Source organism: Typopeltis vanoorti, chromosome 15 (assembly GCF_054136105.1).
Source record: "Typopeltis vanoorti isolate ZY-2024b chromosome 15, IOZ_Tvanoo_1.0, whole genome shotgun sequence".
NCBI classification, from domain to species: Eukaryota; Metazoa; Arthropoda; class Arachnida; order Uropygi; family Thelyphonidae; genus Typopeltis; species Typopeltis vanoorti.
In genome coordinates this window covers 13,419,107-13,434,093 of record NC_143563.1, presented here as the reverse complement: position 1 = coordinate 13,434,093, position 14,987 = coordinate 13,419,107, and the positions used below count along the sequence as shown (strand labels likewise).

Sequence of the window (14,987 nt, the reverse complement as noted above, 5' to 3'; positions counted from 1 at the left end):
CTCATGTAAAATTTGCTAGACGAAACATGTCTGATATAATCCATGCCAGGATTGTAGAATAAGCCTGTATATATGTGTATTTTCTATGTATGATAACTGAGCAACTCAGTAGAAATTAACAGAGTCTGAGAGTAGATATATAAGAAAGAGTATGATTTTGATAGTATAAGAAATTATAGAGTAGAACTTTTTTTGGATGTGTTAACTTAAGAGGGGGAGGGGAAGCTCAGACTCTTAGAATTGAAAGTTTGACTAAAGTGTATCTCTGTTTTGCCAAAATAAATGTATTTATTATGCTTAAACCAAATGAGTCTGTCATGTTTCTGTGGATTGAATTACCGCTTGAAAAATCACGAACCGTGCATTAGAGGGGAATCCATTAGTAACTAAAGAAACGGGACCACGACTGCAAACCTCTTGATCCCTGCATCCTTTTTTTTTTTTGGTAATTTAAGATTGTATATCAGAATTCAGTTGCCGGCTGGCACAGTCATAAAATAATTATAAATTTGTCGGCAAACAAAATAACTGATAGTAACAACATAAGATAAAATATAAAGGATAAAATTAAGTTAAGTTTAGACAGGACAAGAAAAATAAGAGACATAACAAAAGGAATGGAACAAGGCCAAAATTTTTCTTCTTCATAAGGGAGATGTTAAGACTGAGACTTCAGATTATAGGCCAATCTGTGTGTCTGGAGTTGTGGTTAAAGTATGAGAGGTTAGGAGGACCAAGATTCAGAATTGGGTTGACAACAGGAGCATTTTGTTTGATAGACTGAATGGGTTTTCTCAAGAAAGCTTGTATTTTCTCAATCTGCTTACTTATTGTAACAAGGTGACAAATAAATTGGACAAGGGAAATCTGTACATAGTGGTATATTTAGTTTTTGCCAAGGCCTTTGATAGATTGCCATATGGCAAGCTTGTAATTTAACTGGCACAGATGGGATTTAATAGTAGATTAGTGCAGTGGATTGGGGATTGGCTGTGTGATAGGTATCAGAAAATGGCATGTGGGAACAATATCCCAGGGGAGGAAAGTCACTAGTGGTGGATTCTGGGAATCTGTTTAGAGGCCATTGACATTTAACTTGTATGCAAATGAAATTGAGAGAGGTGTGAAAAGTGACACGCAGTGGCTTGCAGATGATGCAAAGTTGGAAAGAACTATGAGGAGCAGAACAGATGTTTTGGTTTTGTAAGAAAAGTTAAATAGACTGGAGAGCAGGTTGCTAGTTCACATTGCATCATCTTCAACCATCTTCATATCACTAGTCAAACCTTTAGAAAGTTTTAAAATTCAGTAAGTAAAAATGGGATGCAGAGTATATATTTGATAGGAGAATATCTTATAAGAGGTGAGGGATCTGAGAGCAATGGTGGATAACTTCCTAAAATTTGGGAACACATTCTTAAAATTGTATATAGCACAGTAGATTATGGGAATGATGCACAGAGGATTCTGATGTGTTTTTAACTTCTAGTGTATATTAAGAACTATTAAGAAGTAAGGATGATTTTATTGTTCACTGTACAAGTCCTTGATAAAGTTTATATGGATTTCCGTACACAGATTTAGTCACCTGGTTTTCAAAAGGATGAAGAAATATTGGAAATGGTTGAGACATTTGACTAAATTTAGGATGTTGAGTATGAAGACAGATTGAGGAAATTCAGTTTTTACAGAGTAATGGATAGGAGGAGAAGGGGAAAATGATTGAGACATATAAGTTATTACCTGATTAACATAGAAGAGGTTTCTTGTTCCTCCCCTGATGTGGAGGAACAAGAGAACTTCCCTGAAAGCTATATAAGGAGGGTATGAGCAAGGGAGTTAGGAATAGGTTTTGTGCATGGAGAGTGTTGGGTAATTGGAATGTACTGCCTAGGTGTTGAGATGAAGAATGCATTTAAGACATGATATGATGAGCTTTGTATGTGACAGTGGAACATCCCATGATGTCTTTTGATACCGTGGAGGTCTGATGATAATGTCTGGAAGTCATTGGTGTAATCCCTTAACATGATTTCAACTTTTCCAACAATTATTTCCTGGAGAAGAGTAGTATGTGCTATACATTACTTATGCATGTTTTCTGTTGTCATTGTTGTTATAATGGTTTACCTGAATTATGCTTTAATTTGCAATCGATGATCATAATTTTACTGTGAAGAAGCAACTAGCCTTTTTGTTGCAAGAACTTCTGGGTAGTTTTTAACTACTACTATATGTTAAGAACTATGAATAGTTTCTAATAGCAATGTTTTCAAATAATTAATTGTGAAGTACTACATACTCATTAATTTTTAAAATTTATATACAGAATAATCAGTATCACTTGCTTTAAAACTGTATTGACCATTAAACAATAACTTTATTGAAAGTATTGTATTTAATGTTTTAGGACTTGGCAATGGGCACAGATGCCGAAGGTGAAAAGATCAAGGATCCTATGCGAAATATTGTGCCTATTTTGTTAGATAGTTCTGTCAGTACCTATGATAAAATACGCATAATCCTACTTCTTGTGCTATCAAAAAATGGTAAGTGCCTTTTTTTCTTTGCACAGAAAAGTTTTAGGTATACCATTAATTTAGAGACTAATCTGAATTTTTGATCTCCAGAAATAGTTCAGATAGTAGATTTATTTAAAAACATGAATTAGTACTGGAATGATTTTCTGACATATTAATTAATTTACTATTAAACTATGGTTTTTATTCACTGTTCCAATTTTCAGTTTCTAGGAAATTTCTTTTAAGGTTACTTCCAGTATATAAGTGATACTCTAGTAATTGCAGTCTTTACAGTTGAAATCTATTATAGTATACGAGAAATTACAGTTAACTGTCACAGTAATGAACTTGTAAGGACCACAATAACCGTTTTTTATAGTGGATAGTTTTCTAGCATAACAGTCTTTTGGCATATCATTGGTGCATCACTGTGGGTGTGGGTTGGGACTTTTCAGTAGTTTGTTATAATGAACAAGTTTATTATAACAAACTATGTATTTTTGTTCTTTCTGTATTTATATATAAACATATATAAACAAAAGTTTGTGCATAAATTTATGACTGGCTTTTGTGGATTGAAAGCTTTGTGATCAGCCTTTCATTGCAGTGGCGTGCATGCTTTTTAGAAGTATATGTATATGGTTTATTTTGGTTTCTTTATAGAATATTCAAGAGTTACCATCCATACTCAAAGTGAAGTTAACTACTCTGAGTAATAAAAATCATCATCATCATTTGCATCTGTTCAGGATGGTTGAGTGTTCCATGGATTTTTTTTCCTCCATTGGATTCTGCCCTATACCAATCTGGCCATCTGTTGGAATGAGGTCAAGTCTGAGTGGATCTTTAAGGCTTCACGCTATCTTCTTTTTTGTCTTCCTCTGCCTTCTTCTTTACTTCAATTCCAGTGGGAATTGTTCTAAGTATGTTGATATCTATTATTTTTGCTTTGGGTGGTATTTTCTTTTTGGCAAATTGATATTTATTTGGATGTAAGGATTCATGGTCTTTATATTTATTTTCTTGAGTTTTTTTTTTTACATTTTGAATTTAGATTTTCTCAATTCAAAATCATTTATTAATTAATATATAGTCTAAGCAGTTATTGATTTCTTCATTGGGTAAGTTCCAAGTGTATTTATTGCTTTTCCTATGATGAAACATTGTATTGATGATAAATAGGCCATTTAATTTACAGAAATTTAGTAGCATTTCTCTTCTGTCATTTATTTCTCCTATTTCAAAGTTTCCCATAACATCTATGTAAGAATCTAAAAATTGTCCACTTTCACATTAAAATCTAAGACTATCAGCATGTCTCACTTGCTTGTATCATCTATTTCTTCTTGCAGTTGTTCCAAAAATTTTGTATATTCTACTTCTTCATGAGAATGGTCTGGTGCATTCACTTGTATAATTCTAATATAAAGGTTTGATTTAAATCAGATGGATAGCATTCTTGAAGATGGGTCTTATATCAGTGATGATGTTTATGAGGTGTTTTCTGATTATAATTACAACTCCTTCTCTGTGCTGCTGATCTCTTATTCTAGAGTAGTACATTATTCCTTCACTTAGATCTACCATACATAATTTGTCCAATGTGCCTCTGAAATTCTGATCACATTCCATCTAAAGGTAGCTCCTCTTTGAGTAGTCTCACTTACCAGTTTTGTGCAGTGTTCTGATGTTTACAGTTGAGATGTGAAAATAAAATATCTTCTTGAGCATTACATAGCCAATTTTTCACCTGTCCGTTGTGGTTTGGGATCAGTCATGTTGGCTACCCTGAATGCTCTGGTATTGTTGTTAAGCTTAGATTTCAAATTCATGGAGCTTTGGCAGAATACTGTAACCAGCTTGTCAATACTCTTACAGTTGCAGCAAAAATCAGTACTTGACTAGGGTTGTCAGCCACTGATTGGGCTTGATATAATTTTTGAATAACAGCTTCACACATGTAAAAGAGGAGTAAATATAATTTATTACTCCTGTATATTTTGCTCCATATATGTCATGAGCTTCTTTTAGGGAGAAGACAAAAGAACTGTTCCATCTATCTATTCATTGGACATCATCAGATGCCATATGATCACTCATATGCTTGGCGATGTGTTACACCAATCCTCTCTAAGTGTGGCAACTTGAATAAATTGATGATATCATCAGGGAAATCTACTTGTAAAAGTTAGTTTCTTAAAGTATTATATTGTAAACAGTAAAATCACATCAAAGGAAACCATAATTTCAGACTCTTGTAGATTAAGATATCATATCAGTGTTGGTTATTTTACTTGGTATAACAATTATTTCAGCAGATTGAAATTATTGGAATGGATAGTCCTATATCACCTGCTTTTGCTGATTATTTTATGGAGCTTTTAGAGGATCACATTTCTAACACCATTTCTCCTTGACCCTGCATTTGGCTGCATCCATGCATCTTCACATCACCATTCTTAAAAAAAAATAGGTATTATCAAAAGCCATATTATACCTTATACACTGATCATGCACAATTTGTTTTTCTGAGTCCCTTCTATTAGAAGTATTAAATAAAATAAAACTTGCTCCATTACTTAATGGATACAGCGAGACCTTGATACAGAAAATATTTGATAATTTTCATCTCTTTTCGAGATTGCAACCTGATGTTAAAAGGATCAGCATATCCCATCTTAAAGGAACATTTGAACAAACTGCAAGGACCTTTCACAGCTATACTTTGTATACTACTTCCAAACCAGCTTGGAAGTTGTTCTTTCTTAGCACCTGCCAAAGATACATATCACCTCTATCTTTGCCTGGTGTTTACCAAATACCATCTTCTTGTCATCTTTGTTACTTTGGACAAACTGGCAGTTCTGCTACTATTAGAATTGAAAAACATCAAGAGTCTGTATGATTTTTGAAATCTGAATGTTCAGGCCTTGCTTCTCATGCTATCAACACTAGATATGGATGTGTAGAAAGACATTTATGTTCGTCATACATGTTGTTTATTTTTTGACGGTATATATTAGAACACAGAATAATAAGTAAATAATTATTTATTGACTTATTGCTGATATTTTGCTGGTATTATAACCAGCATCTTCAGAGCACAAAAACACAGTTTGTCACAATACACGAGACTATAACAACATGGTGTAATCAACAGACTAGTTAAACAGAATTGTAGCAGCAACACAAAGACTAAAGTCCTAATTTGGCACTCTCTATCTGAAGAAGGGGAAAAAAAAAAAAAAGCTGGTACTAGTTTTTTCTTAAGATGACTGTCTTCCAGATTTTAGACAAATTTATACAGCCATATTTGTTGAGATTTGGAGTGTGTTTCAGGGCCTCTGTTGCCTCTAAGAATAATCTCTCCGACTTGTAAGAGCTTTTGTGTAGTACTTTTGTTTTCTTCCAGTTGATCCTGTGTACAGGGGTATCCAAAGCATGGTCTGCTAGGCCCGACTTACCATAGTGATAATGCCGGATGTATCTTTTATGTTCACTGATGCGGATGTTCACAGTTCTTCCTGTTTGACCGTAGTAGACTTAATTACACGAGCAAGGTACTTCGTAGACTCCTGGATGTGATAAAGGAGGAATGCTGTCCTTGGGTGAATGGATAAGAGTTGCTAATTTGACACACGGTCTGAATATGGTACATAGTTCATGTTTATTAAGAATTCTAGAAATCTTTTCGGATGTGCCTTTAATGTATGGGATAGTGACTGTTTTGTTGTAGTTCTCTGTGGTGGATAGCGGGGGTTATTTCTTAGGAGCGTTTAGTATTTTGTTTATCTTATGGGGATTATAGCCATTGGCCAAGAAGGTGTGGCGTAAGTGAGCCAGTTCAGCAACAAGAGCATTGTCATTGGAACAGATTGCTCTCGCTCTGTGGGTTAGCATTTTTAAAATATCATACTGTTGAGAAGGGTGATGGTGTGATTGTTTGTGTAAATATCTCCCTGTATGTGTGGGTTTTCTAAAAACTGAAAATGATAAGGAACCATCTGGAAGACGTGTGATAAGTGTATCCAGGAAGGGCAGACAGTTATTAGCTTCTAATTCTATTGTAAAGTGGATTTTTGGATGTTGGCTATTTAAATGTGCTAAGAATGTTTCCAGTGTCTCTGGGTCATGTGGCCAAATAGCAAGCACATCATCAACATAGCGTAGCAAAAGTGTTGGTTTGAGAGTGGCTGTATTAATAGCTAGTTTTTCCAGGTAGTTTTTCTATGTAGAAGTTGGCTAAGGGGGGGGGTCCCATGGCTGTCCCATCTATTTGTTTGTATATTTTCCCTTTCCATGTGAAATATCCTTAATGTGTTGTGAATTTGAATAGTTCAAATAGCTATCAATACAGCCACTCTCAAACCAACACTTTGGCTACCCTATGTTGACGATGTGCTTGCTATTTGGCCATATGGCCCAGAGACATTGGAAACATTCTTAGCACATTTAAATAGCCAACATCTAAAAATCCACTTTACAATGGAACTGGAAGCTAATAACTGTCTGCCCTTCCTGGATACACTTATCACACGTCTTCCAGATGGTTCCTTATCATTTTCAGTTTTTAGAAAACCCACACATACAGGGAGATATTTACACAAACAATCACACCATCACCCTTCTCAACAGTATGGTATTTTAAAAACGCTAACCCATAGAGCAAGAGCAATCTGTTCCAATGACAATGCTCTTGCTGCTGAACTGGCTCACTTATGCCACACCTTCTTGGCCAATGGCTCCCCATAAGATAAACAAAATACTAAACGCTCCTAAGAAATCACTCCCGCTATCCACCACAGAGAACTACAACAAAACAGTCACCATCCCATACATTAAAGGCACATCCGAAAAGATTTCTAGAATTCTTAGTAAACATGAATTATGCACCATATTCAGACTGTGTGTCAAATTAGCAACTCTTATCCGTTCACCCAAGGACAGCATTCCTCCTTTATCACATCCAGGAGTCTACGAAGTACCCTGCTCGTGTAATCAAGCCTACTACAGTCAAACTGGAAGAACTGTGAACATCCGCATCAGTGAACATAAAAGATACATCCGGCATTATCACTATGGTAAGTCGGGCCTAGCAGACCATGCTTTGGATACCCCTGTACACAGGATCAACTGGAAGAAAACAAAAATACTACACAAAAGCTCTTACAAGTCGGAGAGATTGTTCTTAGAGGCAACAGAGGCCCTGAAACACACTCCAAATGTCAACAAATATGGCTGTATAAATTTGCCTAAAATCTGGGAGACAGTCATCTTAAGAAAAAACTAGTACTGGATTTTTTTTTTTTTTTCTTCAGATAGAGGGTGCCAAATTAGGACTTTAGTCTTTGTGTTGATGCTACAATTTTGTTTAACTAGTCCATTGATTATACCATGTTGTTATAGTCTCGCATATTGTGACAAACTGTGTTTTTGTGCTCTGAAGATGCTGGTTATAACACCAGCAAAATATCAGCAATAAGTCAATAAATAATTATTTACTTATTATTCTGTGTTCTAATATATACCGTCAAAAAATAAACAACATAAACAACAACTAGATATGGAGTTCACTGGAACTGTACCAAGAGCTACACTACAGTAGGCTCAAATTTGATCTGTTTTTTGAATCATGTGAAGTCCTATGCCACCATCCTCATCTTAATTGGACAAACTGTATGCCTATCTCTAAGTTTTGGGAAGTGATTGTTGTTAATTGTTTATAATCTTTATTTTTATTTTACTATTTTAAAATTAATTATACATCTATTCCCACATCTTTGAAATCTAATAGTGTTTCCTCCTACTGTACAGCTGCGTCTGAGACACATGGTATTATACACATGCTGTCTGGATCATTCTTTTATTCAGAATTTAAATATTGTTGCCAGTTCTTCTGCCTACTCCCTGAAACAAGCTCATGACATATTGAGTGAAATATATAGGAGTAAGAAATTATATTATGTCTAGTGTGCATGTCTCTATTAAACTTCTAGTAATTGATTGGGCTATGTCAATTCATCCACCTGCCAGAGCCTTTCATTGTTAACAACACAGTTGTTGCTCTGCCTGATGAAAGGTACTCAGTTGCTTCCCCTGTAGAGAGCATTTTCTTTCAGAGCTAAAAGAGCCTAATTAAGATTATAAATCACCTGCCATTTAAAATGTATAATATATTAAATGGTAGTAACTTTTATTGTTTATTGATGATCTGATCTGATAGAAAAAAACTGTTTTATGAAGAAACAGTTTGTCACTAACATGTTTAAGTAATGAATGTATAGCATTATTGAATGGCAATTTGTTTGGAACAAAATTAAGATGAATGGTTGTTTAATCAGACCTTTCTTTGATATCCTTAATGGATGATCATTCCATCATTATTGTTTGAACATAAGCAAGTCTTGATTACTTCACATGACTTCTTTAGAGGATGTCTTTTTTTGTGTTAAAAATTACATTAATAGAAATTAACAACTTATATTTGGAATAAAGAAAGAAAGAGTACATGTTTTCCAAGGCCTAATTTATTTTCTTTCTGGTGATCACTCAAAGGATAGTGTAAGACTATAATCATATCAGCAGAACTTAGCATAAGTTGTTACTAAGAGTGATATGAATATTATTGATTTAAGAAGCCAAACTAGATAACTAGAACATATTTCTATAAGGAATCTGAAGAAATGATTTAGGCTTCCAGTCCAGTGTCATGGTTTTCATACACTATGTACTATTAGGAGGTATATGATTAATTACTGAATGAATGAGCACAGGCTGGCAGTACAAGAATTATTATTACTGCATGGGCATCTCCATGGATTATAAAGACTCATTGTGAGAGAACCAAACTATCCACACAGTATCTATCATATCTCCTGTTGAACTCATTGACAGACAAAGAACCACTCACTATTGACCCTTGGCAACCCATTCCACTTATTCACAACTCCAAAATGTGAATGAGTGGAAAATCTAGTCCTCGCTTGCTAACCACACTCTTACCTCTTGTTCTTAGCCAAGTGCTGAAATATTTCTTCTGCATCAGTCCTATAAAATGCCTTTAGTAATTTAAATGTTTCTATCACATCCCCCTGTTCTGCCTATCAACCAATTTTTGAAACCCATACACTCTCAATCTGTCATCATAGGGAGCATTCCACTGACCACTCACCATCTTGATCGCTTGCCTCTAGATTCTCTTGCTACTTCCTCATCCCCAAGAAATGACTGGACTTGAGTAAGGTAATTGAGATGTAGATGTATCCAGGCCTTATAAAAAGGAACGATTTCCCTATTTCTGTTTGTTAGTGTGTTCTTCAATAAACAAGTAGTGCTGTGAGCTGTCTTGGCAAACTTAGCAATGCTGCCCTCTGAACTTCAACTCTCTCTATATTTACCCACCTCCCTCCCCGAATTCCTAGCTTCTTCAATTTCTTGAAGTACATTTCTTTCAATGTGGTACCCAGCTTATAATCTTTTTATCCTAAAATGCATAAGTACACTTTTCATGCATTAAACTGGAATCCATTATCAGCATCCATAAGCTATCTATATCACATTGGTTAACTCTTACCCTACCCAATTTTGCCTCATCAGCAAATAACTGAATATTTCTCTTCAAATCATTTATGTCCAAATTAATAGTAGTCCATGCACAGAGTTTAATGGCACACTCCTAGTCACCCACTTTCTCCTGGATTCTGCTCCTTCACATATTACTTTTTTTTTTTTTTTTTTTTTTTTTGTATCTGTCCATGAGATATCACAAGTTTCATATCTATCCCTATTTTTTTCAATTTATGCAAGAGCCTTCCATGTGGTATTATTATTATCCAGGCCTCCATGGAGTCAAAAGACTCGTCGTGGGAGGTCATTTTTAGGAAATACAAAGTCTATCATACCACTCCTTGAACTCATTAACGTCCCCACTCCAACCACCCCCTCAGGCAATGCATTCCATGGTTCAACCACCCTCCACGCAAAGAAACCACTCCTCACTCTCTTGCACATAGCCTCCTTTCATAACTTCCAGGGATGGCCCCTTATCATCGTTCCTTTCTGCCGTTCCACCAAATGAAAGAACTCTCCAATGTCTACCCTGTAACTGCCTCTCAACAGTTTAAAAGTCTCGATCATATCACCTCTCCTTCTTCTATCCACCAAACTCTGCAGTCCGCATTCCCTCAGTCGATCCTCATAACTCATGTTGTACATAACAAAGATGGTCCCGAAACCATCTTTGTTATCTACCTCTGTTCCCTTTCCACAGTCAATTTATCCTCTTCAAATCCTGGGGACCAAATCTGAGAACAATAGTCTAAATGTGGTCTGATCAGGGCCTTATACAATGGAATGATAACTCTTTTATCTCTGCAGGTCAGCATCCTTCTCAATATTGCAGCAACCCTGATACCCCCATTTATTTGCCCATCTGTCTAGTTTATTCAAATCCTCTTGCAGGGCTGCCACATCTGCACTATTACTGATAACCCTTCCCAACTTCACATCATCTGCAAACAACTGAATGTCCCCCTTGCAGTCCATTGACAATATCATTGATTTAAAGATTGAACAATACAGGTCCCAGTACTGAGCCCTGTGGAACCTCCCTTGTAACCTTCTGCTTCCTTCATATTGCCCCATCATACACAACTCTCTGATACCTATCAGTCAGCCAACCCTGAATCCATTTGACTAACCCGACATTTAAACCCATGCGCTGCAACTTAAATATCAGATTAAATATCATGTGGCACCCTGTCAAATGCCTTGGCGTTTGACAGGGTGTATCTTGGTATCCTACTGTGGGATCGTAACTCTTCTCAATTGCGTTTTATCTTATTATTATTATCTCTTGTTATAAATTCGATTAGTTGAGGGCTGGTATATCAATCGAATATGAAGAATATTTATATTATACTGCGCCACTCCATATTCAGAAATTGCAGAAGCAACTTAGATAAATCAACCTTCAACTGTATCAGGTTATCATAAAGCTGAATTTAGGCCGAGGTTCTTATTATTATTACTTAGGGTTCCCACTGAGATTCAAATTATTTTGATGAGCGGTGCAATGAAAAAAATTGGGCAGATTCAATTCAAACAAAATTATTTAATGCAGTGACGCATAAATTACATCATAACACAATATTCTAACAGGGACATTATAATTGAACGAATATAAAGTTCTCATTAAGTCACTAATATACTACTCAGCTGAACTTAAACTTTATAATTAAAGATTATATTATACAGATCTTATCCTTCTTATAACAAGAGCTTATATCATAACTCTACTCTGATTAAGGTTACATTTCAGAACAATTTTAAATATCAAATCAGTTCAAGATATTCAGAAGAATACAACGCATGAACATTCAGACATTCAATTTGTACTTCTCTAGGCTCAGTTAATCAATTTTAGTTCGTGTAAGTTTGAGATTCCTAAATCACAATGACTAGGCTTCACAGTATTCTCATTCAGTTAATGAACACTTAATTCAATAACATAGTATTTATCATTTGAAGAGGGAAAAGTCTTAGTACAGCACATATTAAATCTGGACTCGCTGAATACTGCAACTAGGAACGATTTACTTTCAGAGGAATTAATTTTCGTTACTTCTCAAGTATAGTAAAGGTAATCTTACCAGGATGTAGCTTCAATACATCATAAGGAGATCGAACAACAATTTTTAAGTCCTTGCTGACTTAAAAATTGTTGTTCGATGTAGTAACACAAGCTAAAAAAAAAGTCTTCCAATTCTGCGACTGATATATAGACTCGGGAGAATATAATCTTCATGCACTTGGTTTAAGTTACCTACTTATTTCTTCATTTTCTTATGCATATTAACTTATTTTTTGCACTATTACACTGCTAGGCATTAGGTAAAATTCCAACTCAAAAAAAAGTAAGTTAAAATGCCAAGCGATTCCCGGTCCCTTAAATACCGTTTTCGGCACGTCAAAATTCCCCTCCAGTCTCCAACTACCGTTCTCTATACTTCCCTACTCCATTCTGGAAAAAGGAAGGAGTAGATACGAAAACTTATGTTTTCTTATCTACTCCTTACTTTTTCCCGCCAAAAACTGGTTCTCACCGGTTTAGCTCACATCAACTTTGCCTTGTGCATAGTATAGAGTAAACACTCGCTAACTAAAAATAACATAATTTCTCATAGCAACCAATCAAGTGATACCACAAAGAATCTTCTGGATATATCAAAATTACACATTACAGTTTCTAACATTATATTAAAGGAAATAAATTCACAAAATTAATGATATTTTAATATGCAGCTTTTAATAACTGTAATTTATCCCAAACATATATAATTAAATAAATATCGATTAACATAACTTGAAGAAATTACATAAATAGAAAATTATGAGCACGAGACTATTAGTTCAAAAAAAAAAAACAAATGTTGCTCAGGAAATGGTAGATTATGTTGGACTTTGAATGATATATTAACAATTTCCATTTCTCTTCATTCAGAATCCAACACTACCAATTAGTTGGCTAAATGCTCTTATGTGTTGTGAAAAGCTGCTAAGAGTAGCATGGAATGAAGAGTTAGCTGGAAAAGAGATCAATGCAGCTTAGATAATTTTCAAAAACTATCTAGCAGATGCAATGTCTGAATGTATTCCAAGGGTGAGAAGATTAAATAAGGTAGGTGTGAGAGGGATGAATAAAGAGATTAAGCATGTGATACAGAGAAAAAGGGCATTATGGAGGCAGCATAAGAGAAGTGGAAATAACCAATTTCATGAGGTCTACTAAGACCAGGCAAGGAGGGTGACTTGGTTGGCGAGAGTAGCTAAAGAGAGGTATGAACAGCAATTAGCTAATGAAGCCAAAAAGAATCCTAGAGAGTTCTTTTGATATGTATCCATTATGGAAGGATGACATTGATTGGAGAAAATGGTATAAAGACAGCTGTAGCAGAATGAGCAGTTCATAAACTACTTAATGAGCAGTTCATAAAGATCTTTCAATCTTGTGAATGTGACTTCATGGAGAGATTGAGAGCAGTTGTTGATGGGGAGGAGAGACTGACTGTAAGTGAGCAAGAGGTGTTGAGTAAACTAGATGTAAATAAGGCTGTGGGACTTAATATATCACCGCATTTTCTGAAGGAAAGTGCCAGAGAGTTGACACCTGCCTTGACATATTTTTTTAATACGAGTCTTGCACTTGGTCAAGTTCCTAAGGGGTGGAAGGAGGACAAGATTGTGCCACTTCATAAAGGAGGTGATCGAACTGAAGCATCAAACTATAGGCCTATCAGGTGTTGTGGTTAAGTTGTTGAAGCTTGTGAGAACTGGAATCCAGAGTTGGGTAGACAACAATGGTATAATCTTTGATAGACAGCATGGGTTTGCTAAAGGGAGGTCATATTTTAGTAATCTACTTATTACAATAAAGTGACTGCTTCCTTGGTAAGTTGACAGTCAAACTAGAGCAGATAGGGTTGGATATTAGATTGGTGCATTGGATTGGAGACTGGCTATCTGATAGGTAATTAGAAGAAACACACGTATAAACCACAGTGAAAATTATTTAATTATAAATATTTCATCCTAAGTATCTTAGGACATCATCAGTACAGTATTTAAACAAAAATTAGGAATAACATACAGTTAGGGCGTATGATTACAATAGAATCTCATGAAAACGTGCATAACGTGCTAAAGTAGAAAAAAAAAAAAAAAAAAACGTTAATTATTTAACACAGTTTTGTATGATAATTTCCCATACTTTAGGAATAGTAAGAACGTCGTTGCGGTTTAGGTTTGGTCTGTGTAGTAGGGCTTCAGAACTTTCTTTGTATAAACGTTCATGTTTAAATAAAGATCTATGTAAAAGTTGAGCCTTTTCCCAATGGATCCTATGGTTTGGATTTTCAATTCCGTGTTGAGAGAGGCCAGATTTCTGCGGTTTAAGAAGACGAATGTGGTCTTGATGTTCCGAGATGCGTTTCTGAACAGACCTACCTGTCTATCCAAAGTAAGATAATTTGCATTAGCATGGAATCTCATAAACACCAGGTAACATCAAGGGTGAGAATTTGTCCTTAGGAGAAGGTAATAAGTTATAAATTTGGTTGATAGGTTTGTAAGTAGTGGCAAAATTGTATTTCTTCATAATTTTAGAAAGACGTTCTGAGATGCCTTTAACGTAAGGTATGAGAATCCTATGCACTTCTTCCTGTCTGGTTTGATGTATGCAGAAGTGACTGATGATTTTTTGAGTTGTTTTGGGATTATATCCATTTAGGATGGCTATATTTTTGATAACTTCTAATTCTTAGTTTAAAGATTCTTCAGAGGAGCAGAATTTGTGTGCTCTGGAAACTAGTGATTTAATAATGCCAGATTTCTGAGATGGATGATGAGCAGAAGAATTGTAAATGTAGCGACCTGAGAATGTAGGCTTGCGAAAGACGGAAGTGGCGA

The 14,987-nt window shown here is 35.3% G+C and overlaps 1 protein-coding gene across 1 annotated transcript in view; it reads left to right on the top strand.

The window, feature by feature from the left end:
• Positions 1-14,987, top strand: part of LOC150098397 (protein ROP-like) — a 312,656-nt gene that overhangs the window by 205,676 nt on the left and 91,993 nt on the right. The window contains exon 10 of the mRNA XM_090405016.1: positions 2,411-2,549. Coding sequence (XP_090261142.1) covers positions 2,411-2,549 — 139 coding nt within the window. The remainder of the gene's footprint in view (positions 1-2,410; positions 2,550-14,987) is intronic.